At 38.2% G+C, this 26,545-nt stretch overlaps 1 protein-coding gene across 1 annotated transcript in view; it reads right to left on the reverse strand.

The window, feature by feature from the left end:
- The window catches only part of LOC149160928 (uncharacterized), an 84,312-nt gene extending 57,971 nt beyond the window's left edge, over positions 1 to 26,341 (reverse strand). Inside the window, exon 1 of the mRNA XM_089436817.1 lies at positions 25,528 to 26,341. Within this exon, the coding sequence (XP_089292943.1) occupies positions 25,528 to 25,747 (220 nt within the window). The 5' untranslated portion in view covers positions 25,748 to 26,341. The remainder of the gene's footprint in view (positions 1 to 25,527) is intronic.
- Positions 26,342 to 26,545: the final 204 nt, after the last annotated feature.

Consider the following 26,545-nt stretch of genomic DNA (forward strand, 5'->3'; position numbering starts at 1 on the left):
TTGAAGAGTGATTTTTCCTATGCCTTTCACGAGATATTTTGAATTATCTCCAAGAACAGTTTCCAGGTCGGTTTCCTTCTCTATTAGATTATAGAGAGCTTCTTTGTAACCAGTGAAGTGTCTTGAGGCACCGCTATCAATAAGCCAATTTCCCAGCGAGTCCGGGGGAGCAATAGTAGATAGAGCTGCTTGTAGATAATATTCATCTTGCTTATTGTTAACAGTGTTAAATTCATACCTGGAATTTCTTGCCTTCTTGAATGGTTGTCCTCTTCCTTGATTTCTGACACTTCTTTTACCTCTGCCATTTGACATGCCATTCCTTTGATTTCCTTGAGAGGGCTTTTGATCATCGTCCCGATGTGAGTCCCTTTTAACAAGGCACTCCCTTGCATAGTGACCCGTTTTATTGCAATTGTAACATCGTCCTTTTCTTCCACCCTTTGGTCCAGCGTTTCCTTTGAATTTAGCCCGGGAATTGTTTCTTCTTTTAGTATGAGAAGAAAAAGCAGAGGGATGACCTTTAAGTATGGGAATTTCTTGCTCTTCCATCCTCGTTTCTTCTTGAATGCATCTGGCCATTAATTCCTCAAATCCAAGAATTACGTTATTGTTGAGAAGAGTAGTCCTGAATATATACCATTCAGATGGCAATCCTCCAAGAGTTGTGAGTGTCATTTCCCTGTCAGGAATTACTTCCCCAATAGATAGGAGATCATTCTTGATCTCGGTGATCCTTAAGAAATACACTTGCATATTCTCATCTTTTCCCTTCTTAATTTCTTTCAACTTATTTCTAAGAAATAAGACTTGATTTGCATCATTAACTTTAAATAAACTCACTAGTCTATCGTAGATTTCCTTGGAGGTGTTCAGCTCGGAAACATAGGCCACCAAGCGCTTGTCGATAGAATCCCGGATGATCTTCCTTGCTTTGACTTCTCCCTTGGTCCATTTGTTCCTAGCAGCAGCGGATGCATTTGATGGAGGCTCAACAATCCGGCCTCTCACATGGTCCAACACTTCCTGCTCTTCTAATGTTAGATCGAGAAACATCTTCCATCCATGATAGTCAGACTTCTCATGGAGTTTGTCTTCAGAAGGGAAGTGTGTTGAGGACCCCATGATTTCTTTTTAAGATAGCCTTGCCAACCTTCTCTTCAATGATTGCTCTTGCTTGGGCTTTGTCTTCACCTCACCTCTGATACCATGTTAAATTATGGTATGTTATGCTTAGAGCAGTTTACTTATTTTTCTTCTTATTAGCCACGGATTAGCAATCACATATACATTAAGTAAAGTGCAGAGAGAGCATTAAATGATCAACAAAAAACAAGCCAAGACAAGAGACACAAGATGTGGCGGCTAACCAGGGACAAACCCAACGCGGGGAAACCCTTTGATCAAATCTTCTTTTATCTTCAATAGTTCAGCAGAGAGAAATAGTACAAAATCTGAATTCTGTAATTTTATATCAGCAGCAGCAAACCCTAGATCAGCAAAGTCAAACTTGGTCAAACTAGCTGAAATTGACCTCTAAAATACTTGGTCAATTTCTGGTCAACTTGTCCTCGAACAGCCTGAAGAAACAACCCTTGAACAGCCCCAAAAGTTCAGTCAATTTGCAGATTTCTGAAGTCAACTTGCAGCCCTAAACTAGGGCAGTCAACACCGGTCAAACCAAAGGTCAGATCACCTCGATTTTCGTGCCAAAAATTGCGGCCTGCCTAGGAGAGGCAACCACACCCAATCTACACTTCTGGAAGGTCAACGCTTGGTCAACGTTGGTCAAAGAGATGACCTGCTGCCCTAGCGTCCTTCTTTCTGCGTCTTCCTTGCCCTAGGACGTCTTCCTTTCAACCACACGTGTGAGAGAGAGAGAGGCTCCTTTTATGCATAGGAGAGAGAAAGAGAAGATGAGTGAATTGAATTGTACAAATGAGGAGAATGCTCCTTGTATTTATATGCAAACGTTGAGGTTGAATAGACATGACTGTTGGGTTTCTGAGCCTACATAAGTTCGCTGGCCGACCTTGACAATTGTCCATAATCAAAATAAATTCATATCTCCATTAATACTTATCGGAATCAGATGATCTTTAGATCAATCCTACACCTCTCGATGAGAGGAATCTAGGAAAAATATCAAAAGCCATAAATAAGGTCATCCACATGGAGTTTGGCCCTAGTTGCCAATTTTAACAATGTTAAAAAGAAATATTTTGCAAAACGGCTCAACAGTTTCACATATCCAATGTCTAATATGATAGTAATGGTGGCAGATGGAAAGAAAATCGAAAAAGTAGAAAGATGCCACAAGGTCAAATTGCAAATTCATGACTACAATCTGGAATCCCTATTCTACACGATACCGCTTGGAGGAGTGGATGTGGTCCTAAGTATCCAATGGCCTCAAACCTTAGGCACTTACTTCGCCAACCATCAAAAGCAATTTATAAAGTTTAGATGGGAGGGGTAGAAATATAAGTTACATGGTTTTCAACAACCTCAAAATCAAATTATATCATCCTACCAAATGATGAAGTTGATCCAAAAAGGAGCACCAACATATAGAGTGCAATGTCAATTGATGGAAATGTTGGCTTCAAAATTGATTAGCAAAGAACCACCTGAAGTTCAGGAGTTAATTCAAAAGCACAAGAAGATATTCCAAGATCTTCCGGCTACATATGCCTCCTGAAAGAGAAATTGAGCATATAATTGAAGTCAAGTCTGGATCAAACCTTGTCAACATCAACCCATAAAGATATCCACATCATCAAAAAATTGAAATCAAAAGATTGGTCTAGAGGATCTTTCAAAGTGTGGTATCATCACAAAATGTAGAAGCCCTTACATTGCTTCGATGGTTCTAGTCTGAAAGAAAGATGGATCATTTAGACTATGTGCAGATTATCGAGGGTTGAACAAGATAACGATAGAGAAAGTTCATGATTCCCTTTATAGACGAAATGCTAAATGAACTTCATGGAGCCAAATATTTTTCAAAATTGGGCTTGAGATCCGGATACTACCAAATCAAAATAAGGTTAGAAGACATAGCGAAGATTGTCTTTCGAACACATCAAGGTCATTACGAGTTTAAGGTAATGCCTTTTAGGTTATCTAATGCTCCAGCGACCTTCCAGGATACCATGAATGAGGTACTCCATCCATATCTAAGGAAGTTTGTGTTAGTGTTCTTTGATGATATTATAGTCTATAGTAAAACATGGAAGGAGCATCTACAACATCTGGAGCAAGTTCTCACTATATTATAAGTGTTGAAAAATCAATAGGGCTTAAATTGAAGTGATTTCTCTTTACCTTGATAACTGCTTGTGATATTCTTTTACTTTTCTTTATGATTAGCTTCTTCTTCTCTTATTATTATAGTGTTCTTATCATCAAACAACTACCAAAACATGAAGATCAATAGAACAAATGGACACAAGATGTAGGTTGCTAGCCAGGGCCAAAACCTCTCCTAGAGAGGAAAACCCACAAAAATCTCCTCTCTTCTTATAGAATCTTCAAATGATGAATTCCAAGACCCTTAGACCTAAGACCAAGACCAAGTCAACCTTCTTGAAGATGTGATTCTCTTCACCAAGTCAAATCTCTTCCAAATGCACAACTTCAACCCCCAGCAATGAACTTCGACACCCAACAACAAACTTTGTCCCTCACTGCAGTACTACAACTCGCATGTGTGGGTAATTTTGGGATTTTTAGGCTTCTTCCTTCCTTCGCTTGGGTTGCTTCTTGATCAAAGGCTTGTAGATGATTAACTTGACTTCTTTTCTTCAAATTCTGCCCCTTTTCTTGTAGTTCAGAAATTTCGTCTTTGTAGCTGCAGAAACCCTAGCCTCCTTCACACGTGTGAGAGATAGAGAGAGAAAAAATCGAAATTTGTCTTTCCTTCTTTCTAGACCTTCGCTTGCCTTCTGGCTTCTTGTCCTTGCTTCCTTGATCGAATGAGTAAGTGAGTCTTCAAATGAGGTCGAATGGTCTCTTATATATAGGCTTTCAAGGAGGACAAATAGCCCTAATTAGGCCGACTTCTTTACTACTAGGCCAACTTGGTCTTGGAGGGGTATTTTGACACTTTTGACTCAAATAAATTCTTTTGACTTGTTACAAAATGACCAATAGGGTCTAATACATATGACAATGACTCTTATGACTTCTTGACTCTATGACAAAACCTAGAAGCACACAATGGGTGCTTTGACCTAGAACAAATTAAACTTGAGCATGAAACCCATGCTATAAAAATAACAATAATAATTTTTCTTTTTCTTTTAACATCAAATACATAAGATCAAGAGTACATAAAATATTATGAAGACCAAACCTAGTTACAAATTTCAACACTCCCTCTTAACTAGGGAGGTATTCATAATAACAATGGTACAAGGACATTCTCATATTGAAGAATTCTCATAAGAAGAGTTGGATTGGTAAGCCATCTCATAAGCTATCTTTTCAGCTTATATCAGAGCATCTCATCATACTAACCAACATTGTCACATAGCACGGCCTTGACTAACAGCTCTATCTCTCCAATAGATTAGAGCATAATGTTGGTGAGGCAATGATTTATAAACACCCTCATCATTGTCTCTCAAGGCACACACCCCATCCAGATGTTCACAAGGTTCGTCCTTTTAGGACCATTCCTTTCTTAGAATTATACATCCTCAAGCAATCTCCTCTTTGACTACTCTTACCTATTGGATGCCCTACCTCATCCTCAAAGAGTATCGATTTTTAGATGCTGACCCAATCCTCTATTCTTTCTTTATAATGTGAAGACAAGAATGATGTGTTTATCTCTCCCTCTCAACTAGGGAGGAAATATCAACCAGTGCAAGCTTGCTTTTTAAATACACAAGCTTTTTATTAGGAAGAGATTTTGTCAAAATATCAGCTACCTGCTCATCGATGGAGATATAACTATAGTTGTACCACCCCATCTTGCACCAATTTTCATATGTAATGATACTTGTTGTTTATATCCTTTGATCTTGCATGGAATATGGGGTCTTCAAACAACCTTATGCTACTTGTGTTGTCACAATGTATAATTGTAGGGTCCACTGGTTCTTTAAACATATCAAAGCCACTTTCTTAACCAAACAACTTCTCTACCAACTTCACATACTGCAATATATTCAGCTTTAGCACTACTTAAAGCAACTGATTCTTGTTTTTTACTCATCCATGAGATCACTGAGGATCACAAGCTAAAACATCCTCCAATAGTGCTTCTTCCATCAGTCTCACTGCCCCCTCAATCTGAATTGGTATATCTCATTAGTTGGATATTTTTCTTTCCATCATACTTCAGGCAGTAATGTATTGTCCCTCACAAATATCTCAATATATGTTTGGCTGCTATCCAGCAATCATGTCTAGGCTCCATCTGAAATTCACTGAGAATATTCAAATTTCACTGCAAAACAAATATTTGGATGTGTGTTTACAAGATACATTAGAGCCAACCAATTGTCTATAACTTGTGGGATCTATGAGGCTTGATTATGAACTTCTCAACCTCTTCAAATTGGTGATCATGGGAGTTGTCATTGGTTTGCTATCCATCATGCCAAACTTTTGTAGCATCTTAATTACATACTTTCCTTGACCTAGATATATTTCGTCAGGTTTCTTCTAAACTTCCAACCCCAAGTAATAATGCATAAGCCCTAGATCCTTCATATCGAATTTTGCTGCCAATTGTTTCTTACATTCTTGAATACAACTTTCCACACCTGTTATGAGTAAGTCATCCACATATAGAAGAATGATCATTGGTTCATCCTTCACTACTTTGATATAAAGATTTGGATCTGCAGAACTCCTTGAAAAACCAATCCTTTGTAGATATCCCAGCATACCAAGCCCTTGGGTCTTGTTTAAGACCATAAAGTGTCTTCTTCAGCCTACAGACATGAGTTTCTTTACTATGTACTTCGAATCCCAAGGGTTGTTCAATATATACTTCTTCATCAATGGTACCATTCAGGAAAGTTGTCTTGACATCCATTTGATGGATGTTCCATCCCATAGTTGTTGCCAAAGAGATTAATGATCTTATTGTTGTGTATCTTGTTGTAGGAGCAAATGTTTCTTCATAGTCGATGCCTTCTTGTTGAGAGAAACCCCTAGCCACAAACCTTGCTTTGTACTTGTCAATGCTTCCATCTGTTGCATGCTTGATCTTGTAGAGCCATTTGGAAGTTACAACAGATTTGTCATTCAACCTAGGAACGATTTCCCAAACTCCATTTTTCATTATAGATTGGTATTCTTATTTCATAACGTCTTTCCATTCTTGATGTTTGACATCTTCTTCAAAAGAGGATGGTTCTACTTCAATCAATTTTGTCATATATGTTGCATACCCTGAATATCTTTTTGGCTTTTTTTACTTTTCGTTAATGTTCCTTTAGTTACAGCACGTCCTTCTGCTTCTTGAAGAGTAGATGTTAACCAAACAAATCTCTTACGAGTTTCACAAATTATGACTTGTTGCACGGGTTCACTGGGACCTTCTTCTTCATAATTAGGTATAGTATCTTCTTCGTCCCTTGGACATTCTTCAAATATTGGTAGATCTTCATCATCAAAAATCACATCTCTACTTACTTCAATTTGATGACCTTCTTTGATGTAGATTCTATATGCCTTTGACAAGGCACTGTAACCAACAAATATGCCCTTCATGCTTGTAGGATTCAATTTCTTCCTCTTAACTTTTGGAATGTGAATGTAGACAAAGTAGATGCCCTTCATGCTTGTAGGATTCAATTTCTTCCTCTTAACTTTTGGAATGTGAATGTAGACAAAGTAGCCAAATATTCAGAGATGATCTACACATGGTTTTCTTCTGGTAAACGCTTCTTCAAGAGTCATGTTGTCAAGTATCTTATGAGGACTTCGGTTTTGAATATAGACTATTGTTTTGGATGCTTCACCCCACAAAAATTGAGGTAAGTCTTGATCATGCAACATAGCTCTAATACATTCTTCAATTGTACGATTCTTTCTTTCTGCTACTCCATTTTGTTCAGGGTTGTATGGAACTATCAACTCCCTCTTAATTCCAGCCTCCTTACAGAAAGCAATGAGTTCTTTTGATGTGTATTCCCCTCCATTGTCAAATCTTAGCACTTTTATCTTCCTTTCTGTAAGATTCTCTACTTCAACCTTGAATTCTTGAAATTTATTAAATACTTCATCCTTAGACTTAAGAAGATAAATCCAAGTCTTTCTTGAGTGGTCATCAATGAAAGTTACATAGTACAAATGACCTCCTAGGGATTTTGTAGCCATAGGACCACAAACATCAGAGTGAATGAGATCCAGAATTTCCTTAGATCTTGTAGTACTACTTCCAAAAGGTTTCTTCACATTTTTGCCTAATGTGCATCCCTTGCAAATTCCTTCATGCTCTTCCTTTAATTGAGGGATGTCATTCACCATTGAGTTTAAAGATGGTAAGATTTTGTAATGAAGGTGTCCAAACCTTCTATGTGAAAATTCACATGGATTGATTTCAAAGTGAACCAAGGCTTGAGAGAGAGGTTTAAGTAATTTGTAGAGTCTACCCTCACGAATTCCAATGATTTTTCATAACTTTTCCCTTAATGAGGTGTAAGTAATTTGTAGAGCCCTTACCCCATACCATAACTTTTCCATCAACAAAAGCAATTCTATCTCCCTTATCTTCTAGATAAGAAATGGAAAGTAAATTTTTCTTCAAACCTAGGACATATAGGATGTTGTTAAGAGTATGTTTCCTCCATCTTCTATCTCCAACATGGTTGATCCAATTCCTCTTATTGCATAGCTCTTTTTATCTCCAAGCTCGACTGAATGAGAAGATATTCCTTTTGATAGGGTCTTTAGTTGTCCATGTTCACCTATCATATGTCTAGAAGCTCCACTGTCAATTACCCATATGTTGTCATCTTCAAAAGTACTTGTAAGAGCTAAGAATAGTCCTTCATTCAAATCCTTTGTAGTGAAGGTCTTGGTCATATAGTTCTTGATAGACAATAAGAGATCCCCAAATGCTTTGATGCCTTGCTTGAGATGTTTTGTCATCATAGAAAATTGCTTCAATGAGAACTTCAATGACTTCTTCAAGGATGTAGTGATCTTCATTATGCCCTTTGTCAACCTTAGCTCTGATACCATGTTGAAAAATCAATAGGCATCAAATTGAAGTGATTTCTCTCTAACTTGATAATTGCTTATGATATTCTTTTACTTTTCTTTATGATTAGATTCTTCTTCTATTATTATTATAGTGTTCTTATCATCAAAGAGCTACCAAAACATGAAGATCAATAGAATAAATGGACACGATGTAGGTTGCTAACCAGGGCCAATACCTCTCCTAGAGAGGAAAACCCACAAAAATATCCTCTCTTCTTATAGAATCTTCAAATGACAAATTCCAAGACCCTTCCAAGACCAAGTCAACCTTCTTGGGGATGTGCTTCTCTTCACCAAGTCAAACCAAGTCAAATCTCTTCCAAATGCACAACTTTGACCCCTGTAACAAAATTCATCCCTCATTGCCATCCTACAACTTCGGCCCTCCAGCAATTTACTGCAACTTCGCACGTGTGGGTGATTATGGGCCTTTTATGCTTCCTCCTTCCTTCGCTTGGGCTGCTTCTTGATCAAAGGCTTGTAGATGATTAACCTGACTTATTTACTTCAGATTTCATCCCTTTTCTTGTAGTTCAGAAATTCCATCCTTGTAGCTGCAGAAACCCTAGCCTCCTTCGCACATGTGAGAGATAGAGAGGAAAAATCAAAATTTGTCTTTCCTTCTTCCTTCTAGACCTTCACTTGCCTTCTTGCTTCTTGTCCTTGCTTCCTTGATCGAATGAGTGAGTGAGTGTCCAAATGAGGTTGAATGGTCTCTTATATATAGGCTTTCAAGGAAGACAAACAGCCCTAGTTAGGCTGACTTCTTCACTACTAAGCCGACTTGGTCTTGGAGGGGTATTTTGACACTTTTGACTCAAAATAAATTCTTTTGACTTGTTACAAAATGCCCAATAAGGTCTAATACATATGACAATGACTCTTATGACTTCTTGACTCTATGACAAAACCTAGAAGCACACAATGGGTGTTTTTGACCTATAACAAATTAAACTTGAGCATGAAACCTATGCTATAAAAATAACAATAATAATTTTTCTACGACAATAAATTATTTAATCATAAAATTTTATTAATTAATTATTAATCATTAAACCTAGTATTTTTTTTAACAACAATAAATTTTATTATTAATTATTAATCATTGAACCTAGTAAGGTTTGCATTTTAACAGAGTTTACGGTGTTGTTACTTTTTACATGAAATAAATAAGATCAAGAGTACATTAAATATTATGAAGACCGAACCTAATTACAAATTTCAACAAGAAGAACATCAGCTTTATGCAAAGATGTCCAAATGCACCTTTGGAAAAGAAGTAGAGTACCTCAAACACATAATATCCAAGGAAAGAGTAAAAGTATATCCTAATAAGATCAAGGCTATATAAGAATGGCCCTAACCAACCAACATCACCAAATTAAAAGGATTCTTAGGGTTGAATGGATAATCGAAACTATGCTCATGTAACTGCAACCCTTTACAAACCTTCTAAAGAAGAACTCATCTCGATGGGATGATGAGACAAAAAAGTGTTATCAAGCCTTAAAGGAAATTATGTCCAATGCACTTGTATTAGCAACTCTAAACTTTTCAAAGCCTTTTGTAATTGAATGTGACGCTTCAAGTTTTGGAATAGGAGCAGTGTTGATGCAAGATGGCCATCCAATAGCATTTGAAAGCAGGAATGTCTAAAGTCTACATACAACAACGAAATGCTTGCCATTATGCATGCACTAGCCAAGTGGAGGCAATATCTTTTGGGAAGTAAATTTTTAATACGAATAGGCCATAAAAATATTCACCACCTCCTCCGATAGAAAAACACTTTCTACAGAACAGTAAAAATGGATTGAAAAAATTGTGGCCTTTGACAATGGCGATATTACATAAGAAAGGGAAAGACAAAGTAGTGGCTAATGTTTTATCCAGAAAAGATGAAGAGTCGCCATTGCTTTCAATCCCAGTTGTAGTTCCAAAATGGCTAAATGAAATCTAAAGTGAGTATGCAAAAGACCCAGAAACATGTGTTATAATCAATGTTATCAGAACCAGACCGATAGACAACGGACTGGGCACCGGTTAGAACTGGACCAGAACTGGTAAAAAACTAGACCAAAATACCGGTCAACCAAAAACACATAAAAGATTCAAATTTTAAAGAAAAACATATATATTCATGTGCATCCATATGAATCCAAACCATTTATACACAAAAAAGCAAGAGTTCTCATTTATATAGCATGTAAGGATGCACATAACCAAAATAACACTGAGTGCAATCCATCTTTGAACCGAAAATACATCAAAAAACAGGGCCTAGATGGCCTCTAGCATCCAAAAATGATCATGCTACAACAAATATCTACATATCATCAAAATCTTTGCCTATATTGAGATCTTTGTAATCAATATCACCCTCTAAGCATTAAAATAAGATAGAAAATGCTTAGCATGTCAATTCAAGATTTTGTTTGAGTGATGGGTATATTTTTAGTAGGATCATGATAGAGGAGTTTGACAACCAATGCCACTAACATAAAGGTACATAGAAGGCTTGGTGCTTTAGATTAAATACTAGTTCCATATCCTCATACATGACAAAATCTAATGGGAATGTTGCAATCCCCCCAATCCTGAAACCCTGAAAAACTGTTAAGTCTACTGGATTTTGAGTGGGATATAAAATTCTACTTCTCCGTATGAACTCCAATGACCTCAGAGCCACTCTCAAACATCTTGAGTCATTTCATGGTAATGTTAAAATTTTAAGTAGAAGGACGAAAACTTCTTTATCATCCTTTTACTTTAAGAATTTAACATTGCCATGAACTGCATAGCAATAGCAATAATCTTGAATATTAGGCACCTACTGTGGGCCAATAGCCAGCTAAGAAAAAAATTCAAAAAAAACAAAACAGGCCCCAAGTGTTGCATTGTACACAGCTTCACTGAACCAACCAGTTCAATACCGAAACGGTCGGTTTGGTGAAAATGGTCGGTTCAGTACTGAACCGGTTGGTTCCCTTACAAAACCAAACAGTTCAGTACCGAACCAGCAAAAAACAGTTCAAAAGGCCCCTCCAAACTAGTTTTGCCCTCCCACCAGCCGGACTGGCTGGTTCAGACCAGTGCAGTGCGATTCTGATAACATTGGTTATAATCAATAATCCTACTGAGAGCTCAAAATTCAAATGGACAAAAGATATTCTTTAGCATGAAGGGAGAATTTACCTAAGCCCCAACTCCAAATTTTAAGTCCAAAGTTCTCAAGGAGTCCCATGATTCTCTATCAGCAAGACATGTAGGTTTCTTTAAAACCTACTATAATGCACGCCAATCATTTTTCTGGAAGGGAACGAATAATGATATTCAAAAGTATGTAGTAGAGTGTGATCAATGTCAGAGAAATAAAAATGAGAACATTATGACCTGCGGACTGCTCCACCTGTTAAATATTCCAAACCAACAGAGGGAAGAAATATTGATGGACTTTACTGAAGGGCTACCCATGTCAGATTAAAAAGATAAAATTCTCGTAGTAGTCGACAGGCTCACAAAGTATGCACACTTCATAAGAATGAAGAAATCAGATTCAGAAAACATATCGTTAAGATATTTTGCAAGAATGCCTACAAACTACATGGATTTCCCAAAGTCATTGTTAGTGATATGGACGCCAAATTTAAAGGGAATTTCTAGAAGGAATTTTTCAAACATATTGGAACATACCTCAACATGAGTTCAGTGTATCATCCTCAAACAGACAGTTAAATAGAAAGTGTCAATAAATGTTTGGAAGCTTACCTTCATTGTTATGCAGTAGACAAACAAAATAAGTGGGCCCAATGGTTACACCTCACTGAATGGCGATACAATTCAACTTATCACACTTCCGCAAAAGTAAGCCGACCAACACAAAACAGAGAGAGAATTTGAGGTTGGAGAATGGGTATTTGTTAAACTTCAACCTTACAAGCAATTATCCTTAAATCAGAAAGGAAAAAACAAATTGGCAACAAAGTTCTATGGACTGTATCAGATTAACAAAAAAATCAGCCAAGTAGTATATAGCTCAAGCCTTCCTAATAATAGCCAAGTTCACAACATTTTCCATGTATCTTGTCTTAAAAAGGCTTTAGGCAAACACCAAGCAACACAGACAACACTTCTAACATTAGATGATGAAAGGAAGCTCATTTTAGAACCAAAAGGAATCACCAATCAATGTTTTAAAACTCCGACTCCGATTCCGACTCGGCCGAGGGTCGACTCCGACTCGGTATCGACTCGGCCGGCTCGATTTCAATGACTCGGTCATTGTAAAAAATACATTAAATATTTATTTTTTATAAAAACATATAATTTTAAAGATTTTCATTCATGTTTCCAAACACACGGCATTAGAATATAGATAGAAGACAACATATGATCAAAGTAGGCTCATGAATATATCCATTATATCAAAATGGCACCCAATGCATTGTCCAATACATACACGATGATGATATAGAGATCAAAACAAAAACACATAACCAAGGAGGCTATAAATGGCCTCTACAACAAAAGTCTGTGACCAGTACTATTGGCTACTGCTAGAGTTGCCAACATCAACTGGCTCAGTATTACTTGGGAGTAGGAGCGAAAGTGGGGAGCGAGAGTGAAAACGGGAGCGGGAGCGACATTTTAAGAAGCTCCTGGTTTGGGAGCGAATCCCAGAGGAGTTCGACAACCAATGTCACTAACATCAAAGTACATAGAGGGATTGGTGCTCTTGATTAAATACAAGTTCCATACCCTAATACATGACAAAAGTCAATGGAAACATTGCAATCCTTCAATCCTGAAATCCTGAAAAATTGATAATTATGCTGGATTTTGAATGAAATCTAAAATTCTACTTTCTCCGTATGAAATCCAATGAGGCCGAAACCACTCTCAAACATCCTGAGTCATTTCATGGTAATGTTAAAAATTTAAGTAAAAGGATGAAAATGAAGATTAAGGAGAATGTCACTTTTACTTTAAGAATTTAACATTACCATGAAATTTGAATAGCATATCAATAGTACAGAGCATTTGAGTGTGTTAAATAGGTTTGGGAGGGGGAAATGGACCTTAAATAACATTTAACTAATTCATACAACACATTGGAGTCCAAACCAATCAGCAAACACCTTAAAAAATCACTAAAAAATTGTTAAATTGTTGTTTTACTAGTGTTACAGGCCACTATTTGTGACTCGGCCGAGTTAGTATGGAAACGGCCGAGTTGGCCGAGTCATGGCTGACTCGGCCGACCGAACCGTTCCAAAGGCCGTTTATGACTCGGCCGAGTCATGGCTGACTCGGCCGACCGGACCGTTCCAAAGGCCGTTTCAATGTTTGAGGTGTCGGCTTGGACCAACCCGGCCGTTTCGGTTTCGAAACGGCCGTTTCTTAAAACCATGTCACCAATACCAAGGAAAAGAAATCGTGATCACAAGTAATCAAAGAATACCTTATTAAGCGGAATAACCTACCAGTAGAAGAAGCCTCTTGGGAAACAGAAGCATTTCGTCAACAACGTTCGTCGTTACGTATGCTTTGAGGACAAAGCATTTTTTCAGGGGAAGGCAATGTTATATAAAAAACTAAATATGTATAATTAGGTTTAAATTAAGAAGAGGGGCACGATCTTTTCGAAAAGGCACCCAAAGGCATATTTAAGCCAGGGACCCTCTCTGTAAAATTCATCATTCAGTTTCTGAAATATATATATCCATCATCTGTCAAGTACAATGTTAATTGTTTGCTTCAGAGATTTGTACATATTTTGATCTTGATCTTTTTGAGAGATCTGACCGACTTGTCTTGGTCATGTTACATGTATAACATCTTTGCAAGAAGTCCTAAATAGTTCATGAAGTGGTGTTTAAAGATTGGCCTGATAAAGTTGACTTGAGCGATGGCAGAGTTAAGGAAGGGTTGTTAATGATCTAGGGTTATTTTCCTTCAAATTTTCAAATGATCAAGCCCTTGGCAAAGGGTATGTTCAAGATCTTATGATAGCATCTTGTTAGTTGGATACAATGAGACATTAAAGGCTTACAAGATCTATATCGCAACATAGTGGAACATTATGGTTGTTGAATTGTGAAGTTTTATGGGGGTGCGTGGTCCTTTAGATCATAAGTATCTTGCGAAGAGGTGATTGTTCCAAAATCTAGTTCAAAAGTTACAAAAGAATGAGATCCAAGTGTGGGAAAAGAGAGCTTGAAGAAGGATATATCCTCACCCTGTACTCCAACCCACAGGAAGCCAAAATGGCTCACTCGAACATTGGAAGATGCACAAAAGCATGTAGCAGCTTCCAGATCTTCAATAAGTATAACTCATAGAAGATATGCTAACCACGTTGCATTGGAGACTTCCATATGTGAGCCTTCCAGTTGTTTTGAAGAGGCACGTTGTGATGCCTTGATGATGAGAGTATTTTGGGAGACAATCCTTTTCAAGGGGGCCAATGGTTGATCCTAAGGCTGCAACAGGTTCAGATTGGATGGCAAATTTGGTTGAAATACAAAGCGAGAAGACTAGTGTTAGTGAAAACACTTTCCTTGTAAGGAACGAGTATTAGCTTTTGGGGTGCGGGAGTGTTAACTTTTGGGCTATGTCTGAAAGTGTTTAAAGCAATGTTGCACGAAGCGCCCCGCCCCCCCCCCCCCCCGGTTCTAAGCCGGAAGCGCATCCCGTGCGGAAGCGTCTAGGAAGCTTCGGCGAAAGCGTGCTTCCGCCTGATTTTGCCGCTTCCTGGAATTTTCCGAAGCGTGGCTCGAAAGCGCGCTTCGTACGGCGCTTCGGCAGTACGAAGCGTGGTGCTTGGGAGGGTGAAGCGTACGCTTCCCGTACGATTCTGGAAAAGCGTTTAGAAAATCGATTTTTTTTTCAATTTTTTTTTTACTTTTAGGTGAGTTTGCTTGTTGGGGGTGGGTCCACCTTGGGTTAGGGTGAGGAATGAAGGCAAAAAAAAATATAAATATAGCAGATGCTCCCTCATGGTAATGTTAAATTCTTAAAGTAAAAGTGACATTCTCCTCTATTTTTCATTTTCATCCTTTTACTTAAATTTTTAACATTACCATGAAATGACTCAGGATGTTTGAGAGTGGTTCCAACCTCATTGGACTTCATATGGAGAAAATAGAATTTCATATCCTATTCAAAATTCAGCAGACTTAACGGTTTTTAAAAATTCAGGATCAATGGGATTGTGGCATTTCATTAGATTATATCAAGTATGAAGGTATGCGATTAACATTTAATCAAGAGCACCAAGCCCTATATGTACCCTAGTGTTGATGGTGTTAATTGTTGAACTCCTTTGTCACGCGGCACGCCCTTAGCAAAAAAATTACCTTTCGATCAAGTCAAAATCATCGATCAAGCATGTTAAGCTTTTTCTACCATATTTTAAGTCTTGAATTAGGTAGTTTGATCAAAATTGGGCAATGTTGAGTAATATCCCTAGACAATCGAGGTAGAGGCAAAGGCTAGACAAGAAGAGAAGAATCTAGATTCTAGATGGTTGATGCATCTAAATGGTTGATGCTTGAATAATTAATCATTAATGTACAATGGATGTTATATCTATCTTGATTTATGCAAAAATATGCATGTTTTCATGTCTTCTACAACTAATTTGGTATTTGGGATGTTTGTTTTGAGTTTAAATGCAAAAAAATATAAAAATATATATATATAGCAGACGCTTCGCCTCCTAGATTTTTGGAAAATGATGCTTCGGCGTCCCCGCTTATCCCCGCTTCGTGCAACATTGGTTTAAAGAATGCTTGAAGGTGTTTTATGTGATGTGGAGTGCATGGTGTGTTCACCACACTTAGTTGTATTGTAACAAATATACACATTGGAGGTTGGAGACTAACGTGTCATCATGACACTCTTCATGAAGCGCACATGGAGGTTTGGTTGCTTCATTGGGAGGACAACCTATTTGAAGAAGCGATGGGCATTTAGAAGTAGAGCGTTGGGTATTTAGAAGTAGAGCATTGAGCCCTATGTAGCATGGGGTCATTTGGTTGCTTATATGGAGGCTTGTGCTTGACTTGAGGACTTTTGGGTTAAGGAGTATTCATTGTAGTGCCGTGGACCTAGAGGAGTACATGGCTTAGGAGGTAGTGTTGGACAATTAGAGACCTTTGGAGAAGAGTGTTGGACCCTTCTTATGAAGTGCTCACCTAAGGACCTTTCCTTGATGGACGTGTGCACCTTAGAGTTGGAGTAGTTCACATGTGGACCTATCTAGTGATTAGTTAGGCTACAACTTTGACCACTTTATTAACGTTCACCTTCCTCACCTATCATATATGTTAAGGGAGGGCAAAGTATTTTCATTCATCATACCAATCAAATAATTATATTGGAGTTTTCAAAGCTATAGCAAACTTGTCTCTTGTACTACTTCATTGTACTTTGCTCTCTTGCCTAGAGCATTAGGATTCTTTCGTTGATGCAAGCAAGACGTTTGGGTTAGGGTTTAAATTAAGAAGACAAAGGAAGCTAGGTTTTGGGAGAAACCTTAGAGGAGCAAATGGAGGACTTTTTCTTGTGGTTCTTGTGAAAGAAGAAGACTAGGAATTTGTCATTGAAATTGTTAGACTCACGAGAATACAAAAGACAATTAGATAAACGTGAAATCCATCTTATTAAATGATATAGATATAAATACATGATGTGCGACCCTTGGTTCCATACTCTTAGAGGCCTCTTGGACTCCCTATGGTTGTTCATATTCCTTCACACCAACCCTAATGGATTAGGTGTTCAACATTCCCCACCTTAATCCAAACGAGTGTATGTGAGTCCAAGAAGAGATGAAATATGAAGGTGGATAGCAATCAATGGCTAGATGTGCTCTCTAAATATAGTAGTTTAAGGAAGACCGCAAACCAAATGGGGTAGCAGAAGTTAAAGTTGTCTACTGGTGGTGGTTTAAGGAAGACCACAAACCAAAATGATAGTAGAAGCAGAAGTCTTTTACTGGTAGTAGTTTAAAGTTGACCACCAACTCTAAAACTCGGCTTGAAGCAATCCCTAGAATAGTTATAAAAAATGGAAATGTTCTCTAACGATGGTTTAAAGATGACATAATGTTGAAATAGTGGTTTGAAGTTGACCACAAATTATCGCCTAGCAGAAGCAATAAGTCTTCTACCAAGTGGTGGTTTAAGGAGGCCCACAAACCAAATCATGCTCATGGAACATGAGTCTGTGTCTGGCTACAGCTCTAACTCTGGCTCTAGCTAACTCTAACTCTCTACGATTTATAGTAGCATTTCAGTTCTTTGATTCTAAAGGATGTCAATAACCAATGCCTACACTCAGTGGACAAATTTGCATTTCCCAAGATTGAGAACAAAATGGAACCCAGCAACCAAGTTTCATAACACATTTCTACAATGCAACACGTATCTTCCCTACAACTTGTTCAGTCATTCACCCAATAGCTAAACTTTATCTCACTGAGAATACCTGTCACCCTCCATAATTATGCTCTTTCAAACAAAGATGCACATTCATCATGGCTAGGGAATTAGACACTGCATCAATGAGAACTTGGCAAAAACGGTCATATCAAAAACAGTTGAGATAAGAAGGATTTTAATCTGCAGTTTTCCGACAAATATTTCAAGCACTGGATATGGAGGTCAAGCTTCAAGCAACTATAGAAGGCTTGCCATCACTTTTGAGCATTCAAACATCCCAAATATTGATTCCGGAGTTGAATTGATTTCAACCTTCAATGTCACCCAATATGTCATCAAAGTTCAGAACACACGACAGTATCGAACACCCAGAGCCCTACTTTTAGAATATTATATTTCAGCCCAAGCTGCTTGTAGACAATTCTGTACTGCTCCAAAAGCAAATAACATCCTCGAGCCTAAAAGCCTTTAGCTAAATGTATGGGGGCGACAGACCGAGCCCCAAGGGTGCTCCCCAATGAGGGCAAAAAATGGAGAGTCATATATGACCCTACTGCCTCAAAATCAGCAACCCTCGCCAGGATCATTTCAACAAAAGACCGCCATGATTATGGCATGACTGCCATTACTCAAGTATACGTTGAAAACTGGTGGGCTTTCAATACCCATAACCCGCAATAGCAAGCTTAAAGCTCAGGTAATTAGCTTGCAGACCAGGTTCAAGTTCCCTCCAAGAATCTTTATGCATAGTCAATTTACATTTCACTGTTGGGCTTACGTGTTCTGATCCATTGGCATAGCATTTACAGGTACCTCAACCAACTTGTTGCCTGGCAATGACCAAATCAAATAGAGTCCAAGAGACTTAATATGAAAGTGTTCCTTAATATCAGACTGTTGAACTCCAAAAACACACAATAGAACCGATTGTTTAAGCATCAATGATTTCTGGTTCAGAATAGAGCCAACAACTAGACATCCTCCAGCCTTCTTAGCATCTAGTCTAGGGGGAACTACCACGATGTGGGTTGAAAATCCTTTTGCTCATGTAGTACCTTTGTCCGCTATCCTCAACACAAGACAAGCATGCAAATGTAGGATGGGCCCTAAAAGCTTTAAGAAGCCACAGATGAGTATGCAGAAGAATACGGACTGAGTCAAGGAGAGGAGAGTGCCAAAGATTGCCCAGGTTGTGTAAGTAGGAGAGTGAGGGAAGCACAAATAGATAAACAGAGGGCATTACACAGATGGTGCCAGCCAAGAATAGACCATGTCAGAGGTGAGATGCGTTACTGTACTCTGTAGAATGGCAGAAATTCATGTCTGCAAAGGTCAAAGAGGCCAGGACTCAAGCCTGCTCTAATACCACTGATAGACTCGCAAGAATACAAAAGACAATTAGATAAACTTGAGATCCATTTTATTAAATGATACACATATAAACACATGATGTGTGACCCTTGGTTTCATATTTCCAGAGGTCTCTGGGACTCCTTGTGGTTGTTCAAACTTCATATTCCTTCACAGCAAGCCTAATGGATTAGGTGTCCAACGGAAACCTTAAAAGTTAATACTACTCAGGAGTGCTTAAAGACAGTGGAAAACTATGTTGTGTTGGAAGTGTAGGTGCCAAAGAGGGCTTGTTTGTTTGTATTCTTGCTAGTTGTGGATCTTTGGTGGAACAATCAGCTTTGGTTGGGAGCAAGTCTTAGAGGACTTAGTGGCTAGAGTTAGTTGTACATGGTAAATGCCCTGGCTAGAGTTTGGAGAGCATGACTCATATCTGTTTGTATTACACTGTTGGTACGTAATACAATGGACTTTGGACTTGCTGTCCACACACTTTGGACTTACAGATCTGATTTTCAGCTTATGTTCTCATGACAATTGAGTAGTTTCTAGTGCTGGTTATGCATGCTGATTTTACATAACAGTGAACAGTTTTCATTAAGTGATTTGACAAACATGTAGAAGCTAAGTGGTCAGATTTACGGCCATAATAAATTCATTGTAATAAGTAATGTTCAGATCTGTTATATGTTATTGTTCAGAAGTATGCCCTAAGGGCAGTAAACACTGTTCCCTTAAACTACAATCGTTGTGTATTTATTTTCGTGGGCTACCAAGTGTATTTGATTGGATAGAAGTAAAATATACACTATTGTAATTTATATTTCAGATTCAGCCCTAAGGCAGAGAGTTCACAGGAAATAGATCAGTTATATGTTTAGAAGTATGCCCTAAGAGCTATAAACATTGTTCCCTTGAAGTACAATTGTTGTATGTTTATTTTCTTGGGCTACCTAGTGTATTTGATTGGATAGAAGTGAAATATATATTGTTGTAATTTATATTTCAGATTCGTCCCTAAGGCTGAAAGTTCATAGGAAATAGATATGGGGTCCTTAAGGTTGGAGTGAAATTTCTGAATTTGCATTGAAATTGATTTCCAAAAAAAATCAACAGGTGGACTCTACTCCCTGAATGCGATGGTAAGTTTTGGCCAAAATGCTCTAGTTCCCGACACTTTGGTTTTATAGGAAGGGAATAGTCACAACTGATGATTTGTTTCACAGCCTTTTTTTCAGGATTGGCCCTCAACCCCACTATGCCTGATGGTGATACAAGAAGTGGGACAAATCCAAAACCTTCCCAAATACAAGCCTTTCAACAACTACAGTCTACAACAGGCTTTGCACCAGACCAATTCTTGATGGCCATCTCAGTAATATCTAGCACCTCAGATCCAAGCATAAGACTTGACTCTTCCCACTGTGATCCTGTGATGCATGCGGAAGCCAGAATTAGAACCCAAGAAAACTTTGTTCATTTGGTCATTAGTTGAAGGTGGGTCTGTCTGTAGACAGAAGACTCCCTTACCTGGGACTCTTGAGTTCAAAATATACGTTGAACCCACCATGGGCAAGTTGAAACCTTAAAACGATTTTTTTCATTTTGTCTTTTAGCCAAGTCTGCATGGCCCTGAGCAGACTCCCTGTGTGGCCAATACCCTCTCAGCTTCCATTTCTTGGAAGGCTTCCCAGTTAGGAGATTGTCTTATACGTTGTCCCCACCATGGGCAAGTTGAAACCTTAAAACAATTTTTTTCATTTTGTCTTTTAGCCAAGTCTGCATGGCCCTGAGCAGACTCCCTGTGTGGCCAATACCCTCTCAGCTTCCATTTCTTGGAAGGCTTCCCAGTTAGGAGATTGTCTTCCTTGGGCCTTAGAGTTTCAATATGCTTAGAGACTTGTTTGTGTTGAAGTTCTTTACTTTTTGTGGAAGAAACACAATGAAGTTCTCCTAATAAGAAAGAACCTCCCCAATCTTTCACATGGTATGACAGTTTTTTATTTGTGTGAGCTTGTCCTTGCAGATTAAGGTACAGGTATATGGAGATGACCCATCCGAAGTAATTGCCTTTAGTTCTAGGGTGAGGATCCCTACAACATAAGCAAAGAACCAACCAGTTAGCACACTTGCAGCATGGTGATGGTAAAGCCTCGCCAGAGGGTCAGTGCACATGCCTGTGAAAGGCAAGAATTCAAACAATGTTGGCCTCCTCCTCCAACACAACATGACAAGCTTTGAATATTAGCTTTGGTCATTGCCTATGTAACCAAGCCTCCTGAGCAAGTCAATGGCAGCTGGAAGCCAATCATGGTCAAGGATGAGCCCCCTGCTACTGGTTGGGGCCCAGTGGCCATCAACTGATTGTGATGACCCTCCATCGGATGTTTCTCTAAGCTTTTGCTTATGCTACTTTGCTACGTCGTTGTGTATTCATGGTGGCTGCATGTGCAACCCGCCATTTTTTGCATAAAAGATATGTATATGTTATTCATCGAATAGTCAAGAGAAGCTTATATAACTATACACGTGTGTGTGAAGGAAAACACAAGGTAAAACAGGAATATTTGGCAGCATTCTCTTCATTGGAACAAAGAGAGATTTGTGGTGGGCACCTCACCTGGAAGTTGCAAACACCCGTTAAAACTTGAATACTCCTGTGGCTGGTACTAAAATACAACATCTGACTTGGGACACTCCAAAGAGGAGCTAACAAGGGCAGAAGATCTTCACTATCCAAAGAAAACTCTGAAACCATATCCCGCATCTTTATGCACTGTAACGTTACCATGGAGTGCTGTTAAAGGATTGACAAGCAGGAAAGGGAGATGGGAAGGAGATTGGGTTGAATGGACACTCGAGGCCTTGTAGAAGACCAGGTGGTAAGGGAGAAATGTCATTCCCCCTTTTATGGGCAGACATTTTGCAAGATTAAAGTAAAGTATATGCAAACTTAATGTGATTATTTATTACTATTTTCAATGAAAACTATTACTATATGCAAACTATGAAAAATCTGGCATGAAGAAAAAGGTGAGGTAAAGGATCCTGAACTGAGATAATCACTATAGAACCATATGGGTTTACCGTTTTTTGATGGAGCAGCCACGCAATCCCTAGGGTCTAAACATTAATGGAGGAGGTATTCTGTTCATTTCTTCTCACCAGATCAGATCAAAATCAAATGTGACCTCGGCAGTGAAACTAATAACTGTGCAGAGATAAAAGCAATATCAATTTTAGGAACCATTGCACTAGAAAATAGACTAAATCATTTAACCATCTATGGCGACTCACAATTAGTGTGTAGTGGTTGAAGGGATCTAGGAGGCAAATAAGTATCGATCTACATAGAAGTTTGCAGCATGCTGAAACCCACAAATCTAGGTTTCCAGCCATTCATTTTCACGGCATACACAGGGAATAAAATCAGGAGGTGGACTGGTTATCAAAGCAGGCTTGTAGCAGATATCCGGGTTATCTCCTACTGGATCTTGATGGGATGGGGATGAGGAGATCCTCCCATCTCAGACAATTACTATCTCTAGGGCTGCAGGGGTTGGATGCTTTGCCAGGATATGTCTCCTTTCATGTCATTGTTTATGTGCTGAAAGTTGAAACATATTTCAGATCCGAATGTTGCTTCTTGCTGTTGCTTAGGATCGCTTTCATGTCTTTGTTTATGTACTGAAACATATTTCAGATCTGAATGTTGATTCTTGTTGTTTATCTTAGGGTCGCTAGCTTCTGAAGATGTTTCCTATTGGCATAGCAAAGCTATAATGACTATTTGATGTACTTTATTCTCAGTACTGAAGAGATCATTCGTTTTCTTTTGAAAAAAATCATCAACACACAGAGGGGATTGGTTTTAAGTTTAACACCTACGAACAGCAGTATATCATATTACCAATGTAATTCTACCACTTGTGTCCAAAACCAAACAAAATAATCGATAATGCCAGTAAGATAAAAATTAAAATTATTTCAAATTCACAAAATACTGAATTTGCTTCTGACATTTTCAAATGATAGATAACAGGAAAATATGATATCCAGGCCCATCTTCAAAACCCACGAATATATATGCAATGCCACTGGTGTGAATAAATTAGCATTACCTAAACCCGTTCGAAAATATTTGGCAATTTAGATTTTGTGAAAATTAGTCGAATATATGCATAATGCTTTATCTCCAGCAGAAATAAAATCATAGAAAAACAAACGGTATAAAACACAAGTTTACCCTCGACAACCAAAAATAACAGGATGCCATGTCACTAATATGATTGAATTGGCAATAAATAAAACGACCCATAATAACTGGCAATATAGTTATGATAAAAACTAGCTACAACAATGGAGATCTGTTCCCAGCACCTAAAAGTTATAGAAAATAAAATTAAATATAGTTTTGCCAATAATTAGTATGCAATGTAAAGAACCTGGTTGCGCTAACCAATATAAAACACGAATGATCCAATATTATTGATATTGCGTGTGTGTTAAATTTAGTTCAATTTCGTCAAAGTATAGGTTTACCACCAAACAAATATGTGTGTCAAATTGTTGCAGGGAGGGATCTCTTGTCTCACCAACAAAGAAATCTCATAAAATAATTTGGTGTATGGCTAATCTCTGACGTTAAATTCAGATGATAATAATAATAATCATTGCTTCATTATGAACGCCAAGGGATAACTTAGTTGGTCGAGTTCTTGTTGCTAAGTACCTCACCAATCGGGAGGTCATGGGTCAAATCTCTTCGATGCCTTTGGGATTAGGTCTTGCTAATTTGGTCGACGATTAGATCCCTTCGGGTTGATCTACCTGGATTTTCCCGTGGATGTAGTAGCCTCTCAGTGTCCGTGAACCACCCTAAAAAAAATCATTGATTCATTATGTATGTGTCTATATATATAGGGACACATATAAATAAAAGTATGGCATTTCACTTGTGTAATTGAATTAGTGATCACTGAAACTACCCCAAAATACCTAACAACATGATTGTGACAAAACTAGACCAATTTTATAAAACGGGCAGATTTGTTCTTGAATCTCAACATATGAAAGGAAAAGACATAAAGGTTTGCTGTTGTCCCACAAACAAAAGTGTCTTATACACCAATTTGGTGTCAGGGTAAACTGTGACCTTAACATTATTAACCCATGAACAAAATGGTCTAATACTTCAATTTGTTGTATGGCTGTGCTGTGATCTTAGATTAAAGTATTATTATTATTTTACAAAAAGATCAGAGTTATTCCCAATATAAGAAAATAAAAGAAAAAAAAAAATCTGACATTTTAATTAGATGATAATAATAATAATCATTATGTATGTGTGTATATATACAAGGACACCTATAAATAACAGTATGGCATATCAGTTGTATAATTCGATTAGTGATCACTGAAACTACCCCAAAATACCTAACAATGTGATTGTGACAAAACTAGATCAAATCTACAAAAAGGGCAGATTTATTCTCAATATATGAAGGAAAAGGAAATAAAGGCCTGTTGCACAGATGGCCCCTTGTCCCACAAACAAAAGTGTTACATCAATTCTTGGTGTATCAATTTGGTGTCTGGCTAAGTTGTGACCTTAATATTATTGTCCCATGAACAAAAGTGCTTAATTTGTTGTATGGCTATGCTGTGATTTTAGAAAAAATATTATTTTTATTTTACAAAAAGATCAGAATTATTCCTAAGAAAAAAAATAAAAGTTTTCTTCGTACATCTTAGTGTCTAGCTAGGCTGTGGCATTGCTATCATTATTATTATTGTGTGAACAAAAACACCCATCAATAAACATAAATACCAGTATGGCATCTCACTTGTGTGATTAGATTAGCGATCGCTGAAACTACTCCAGAATGCCTAACGATATGTTTGTAGCAAAATTAGCCCAAATTTACAAAAGGGCAGGATTGTTTCTAAATACTAGTATGGCATCTCACTTGTGTGATTAGATTAGCGATCGCTGAAACTACTCCAGAATACCTAACGATATGTTTGTAGCAAAATTAGCCCAATTTTACAAAAAGGGCAGGATTGTTCCCAACATAGAAAGAGAAAAGAAATAGAGACTTATGAACAAAATGTGATTGCAGAAGTGCGAAACCAGAACCGACCCAACAAAATTGGTGTCAAATTTAGTAAAATTCAAACAAAAATCAGGTTTGTCCCCAACACCCAGAGATCATAAAAAGACGACATAAAATAATACACATGTGTGCGTAACATCCTTTGAGCCTGCCTCATCCATGGGACCCCTTATCTTATATTAGGGATTTTGATCAAAACTATCGGGTTTTTAAGATCATTAAAAACTCAGTTATTCGATACGTGTATATGTATTCGAATGAAAGCAATTTGCAATGTGATCGTGTCCGTCAAACCTAGGCTTTGCCCTAAACAGCCACGCATACTATACAGAAATAATATTCAACCCCAATGACATATAAGCAGATAACCTCAAACCCAGTAATACCTGGCATTGCAGTAATAGAAACAGAGTCTCCATGGGGCATGGGGCTCCAGTATTGCGCATGGAAACTGTCAGAAGGGCTGCTAAAATATGAAACAATTCCATCAGAGACTGAATATTGGTGGAATGCACTGGTCATCCTGCTTCTGCTTCTTCTGCTTCCTTTGCTGTTGCTGCTGCTGTTGGAAGACGAAGAATATGAGGATCCATGCCCACGTGGCATCCCTCCTCCATCTGGATGGAAACTGAAATCCCACCTCCTGGAAAGGGGTGGGGAGAAGCTGGTCCGCCAATGGGAGTCATTCGGATCCAGAGACCATTCCCCACTCCCACCTACTCGCCTATTGGATGATTCAAGTGGCCTTGCGGCCACACAGCAGAGGGAACCCGTCTTATCTATTGTGGGTGTTCCCCCTTTCTTGTTAGTTACTGCAGTGATGTTACCTATGTGTTTTCTCACAGGTGTTGCAAAAGACACAGAGCCCTCGAGGGGAGGGGAAAGGGAAAAGGGAAGACGAAGTTACCTTGGGTTTGAAGGGGATCTTGTGACTTCAAAACATCATAGTTTCTTATCCAGCAAGCCCAGCTTATTGGTTATTGATGGTTATGAGTATTTTTAGAGTATTTGGACGTGTTCTCGGGAAAGCCAATGACATTGGTGTTCCGAAGAGATTCGTTCCCGTGGAGGATCGCGATGTGAACTAGTCTATCGTTTGCACGAATTTATTTGTTCCAGTTATTTCATGTGAACGTGTTCTCGGGAAAGCCAATGACATTGGTGTTCCGAAGAGATTCGTTCCGGGAAGGATCGCGATGTGAACTAGTCTATCGTTCGCACGAATTTATTTGTTCCAGTTATTTCATGTGATGTGTCTTAGTTTGTTTGTTCTTGAAGGTTGTTTTAATTATTTCTTACTAAGTTGGAAATAACGAATTCTGTGCATCTTAGAACGGTATGAACTGTATTGTTACGGTGGAGTTGGTCATTCACCATATTACTATACAGCCACTTTTATATACT

The sequence above is a fragment of the Pinus tabuliformis genome, chromosome 5_2 (assembly GCF_031772625.1).
Source record: "Pinus tabuliformis cultivar Carrire ecotype Pingquan chromosome 5_2, CPIR1, whole genome shotgun sequence".
Taxonomy (NCBI): domain Eukaryota; kingdom Viridiplantae; phylum Streptophyta; class Pinopsida; order Pinales; family Pinaceae; genus Pinus; species Pinus tabuliformis.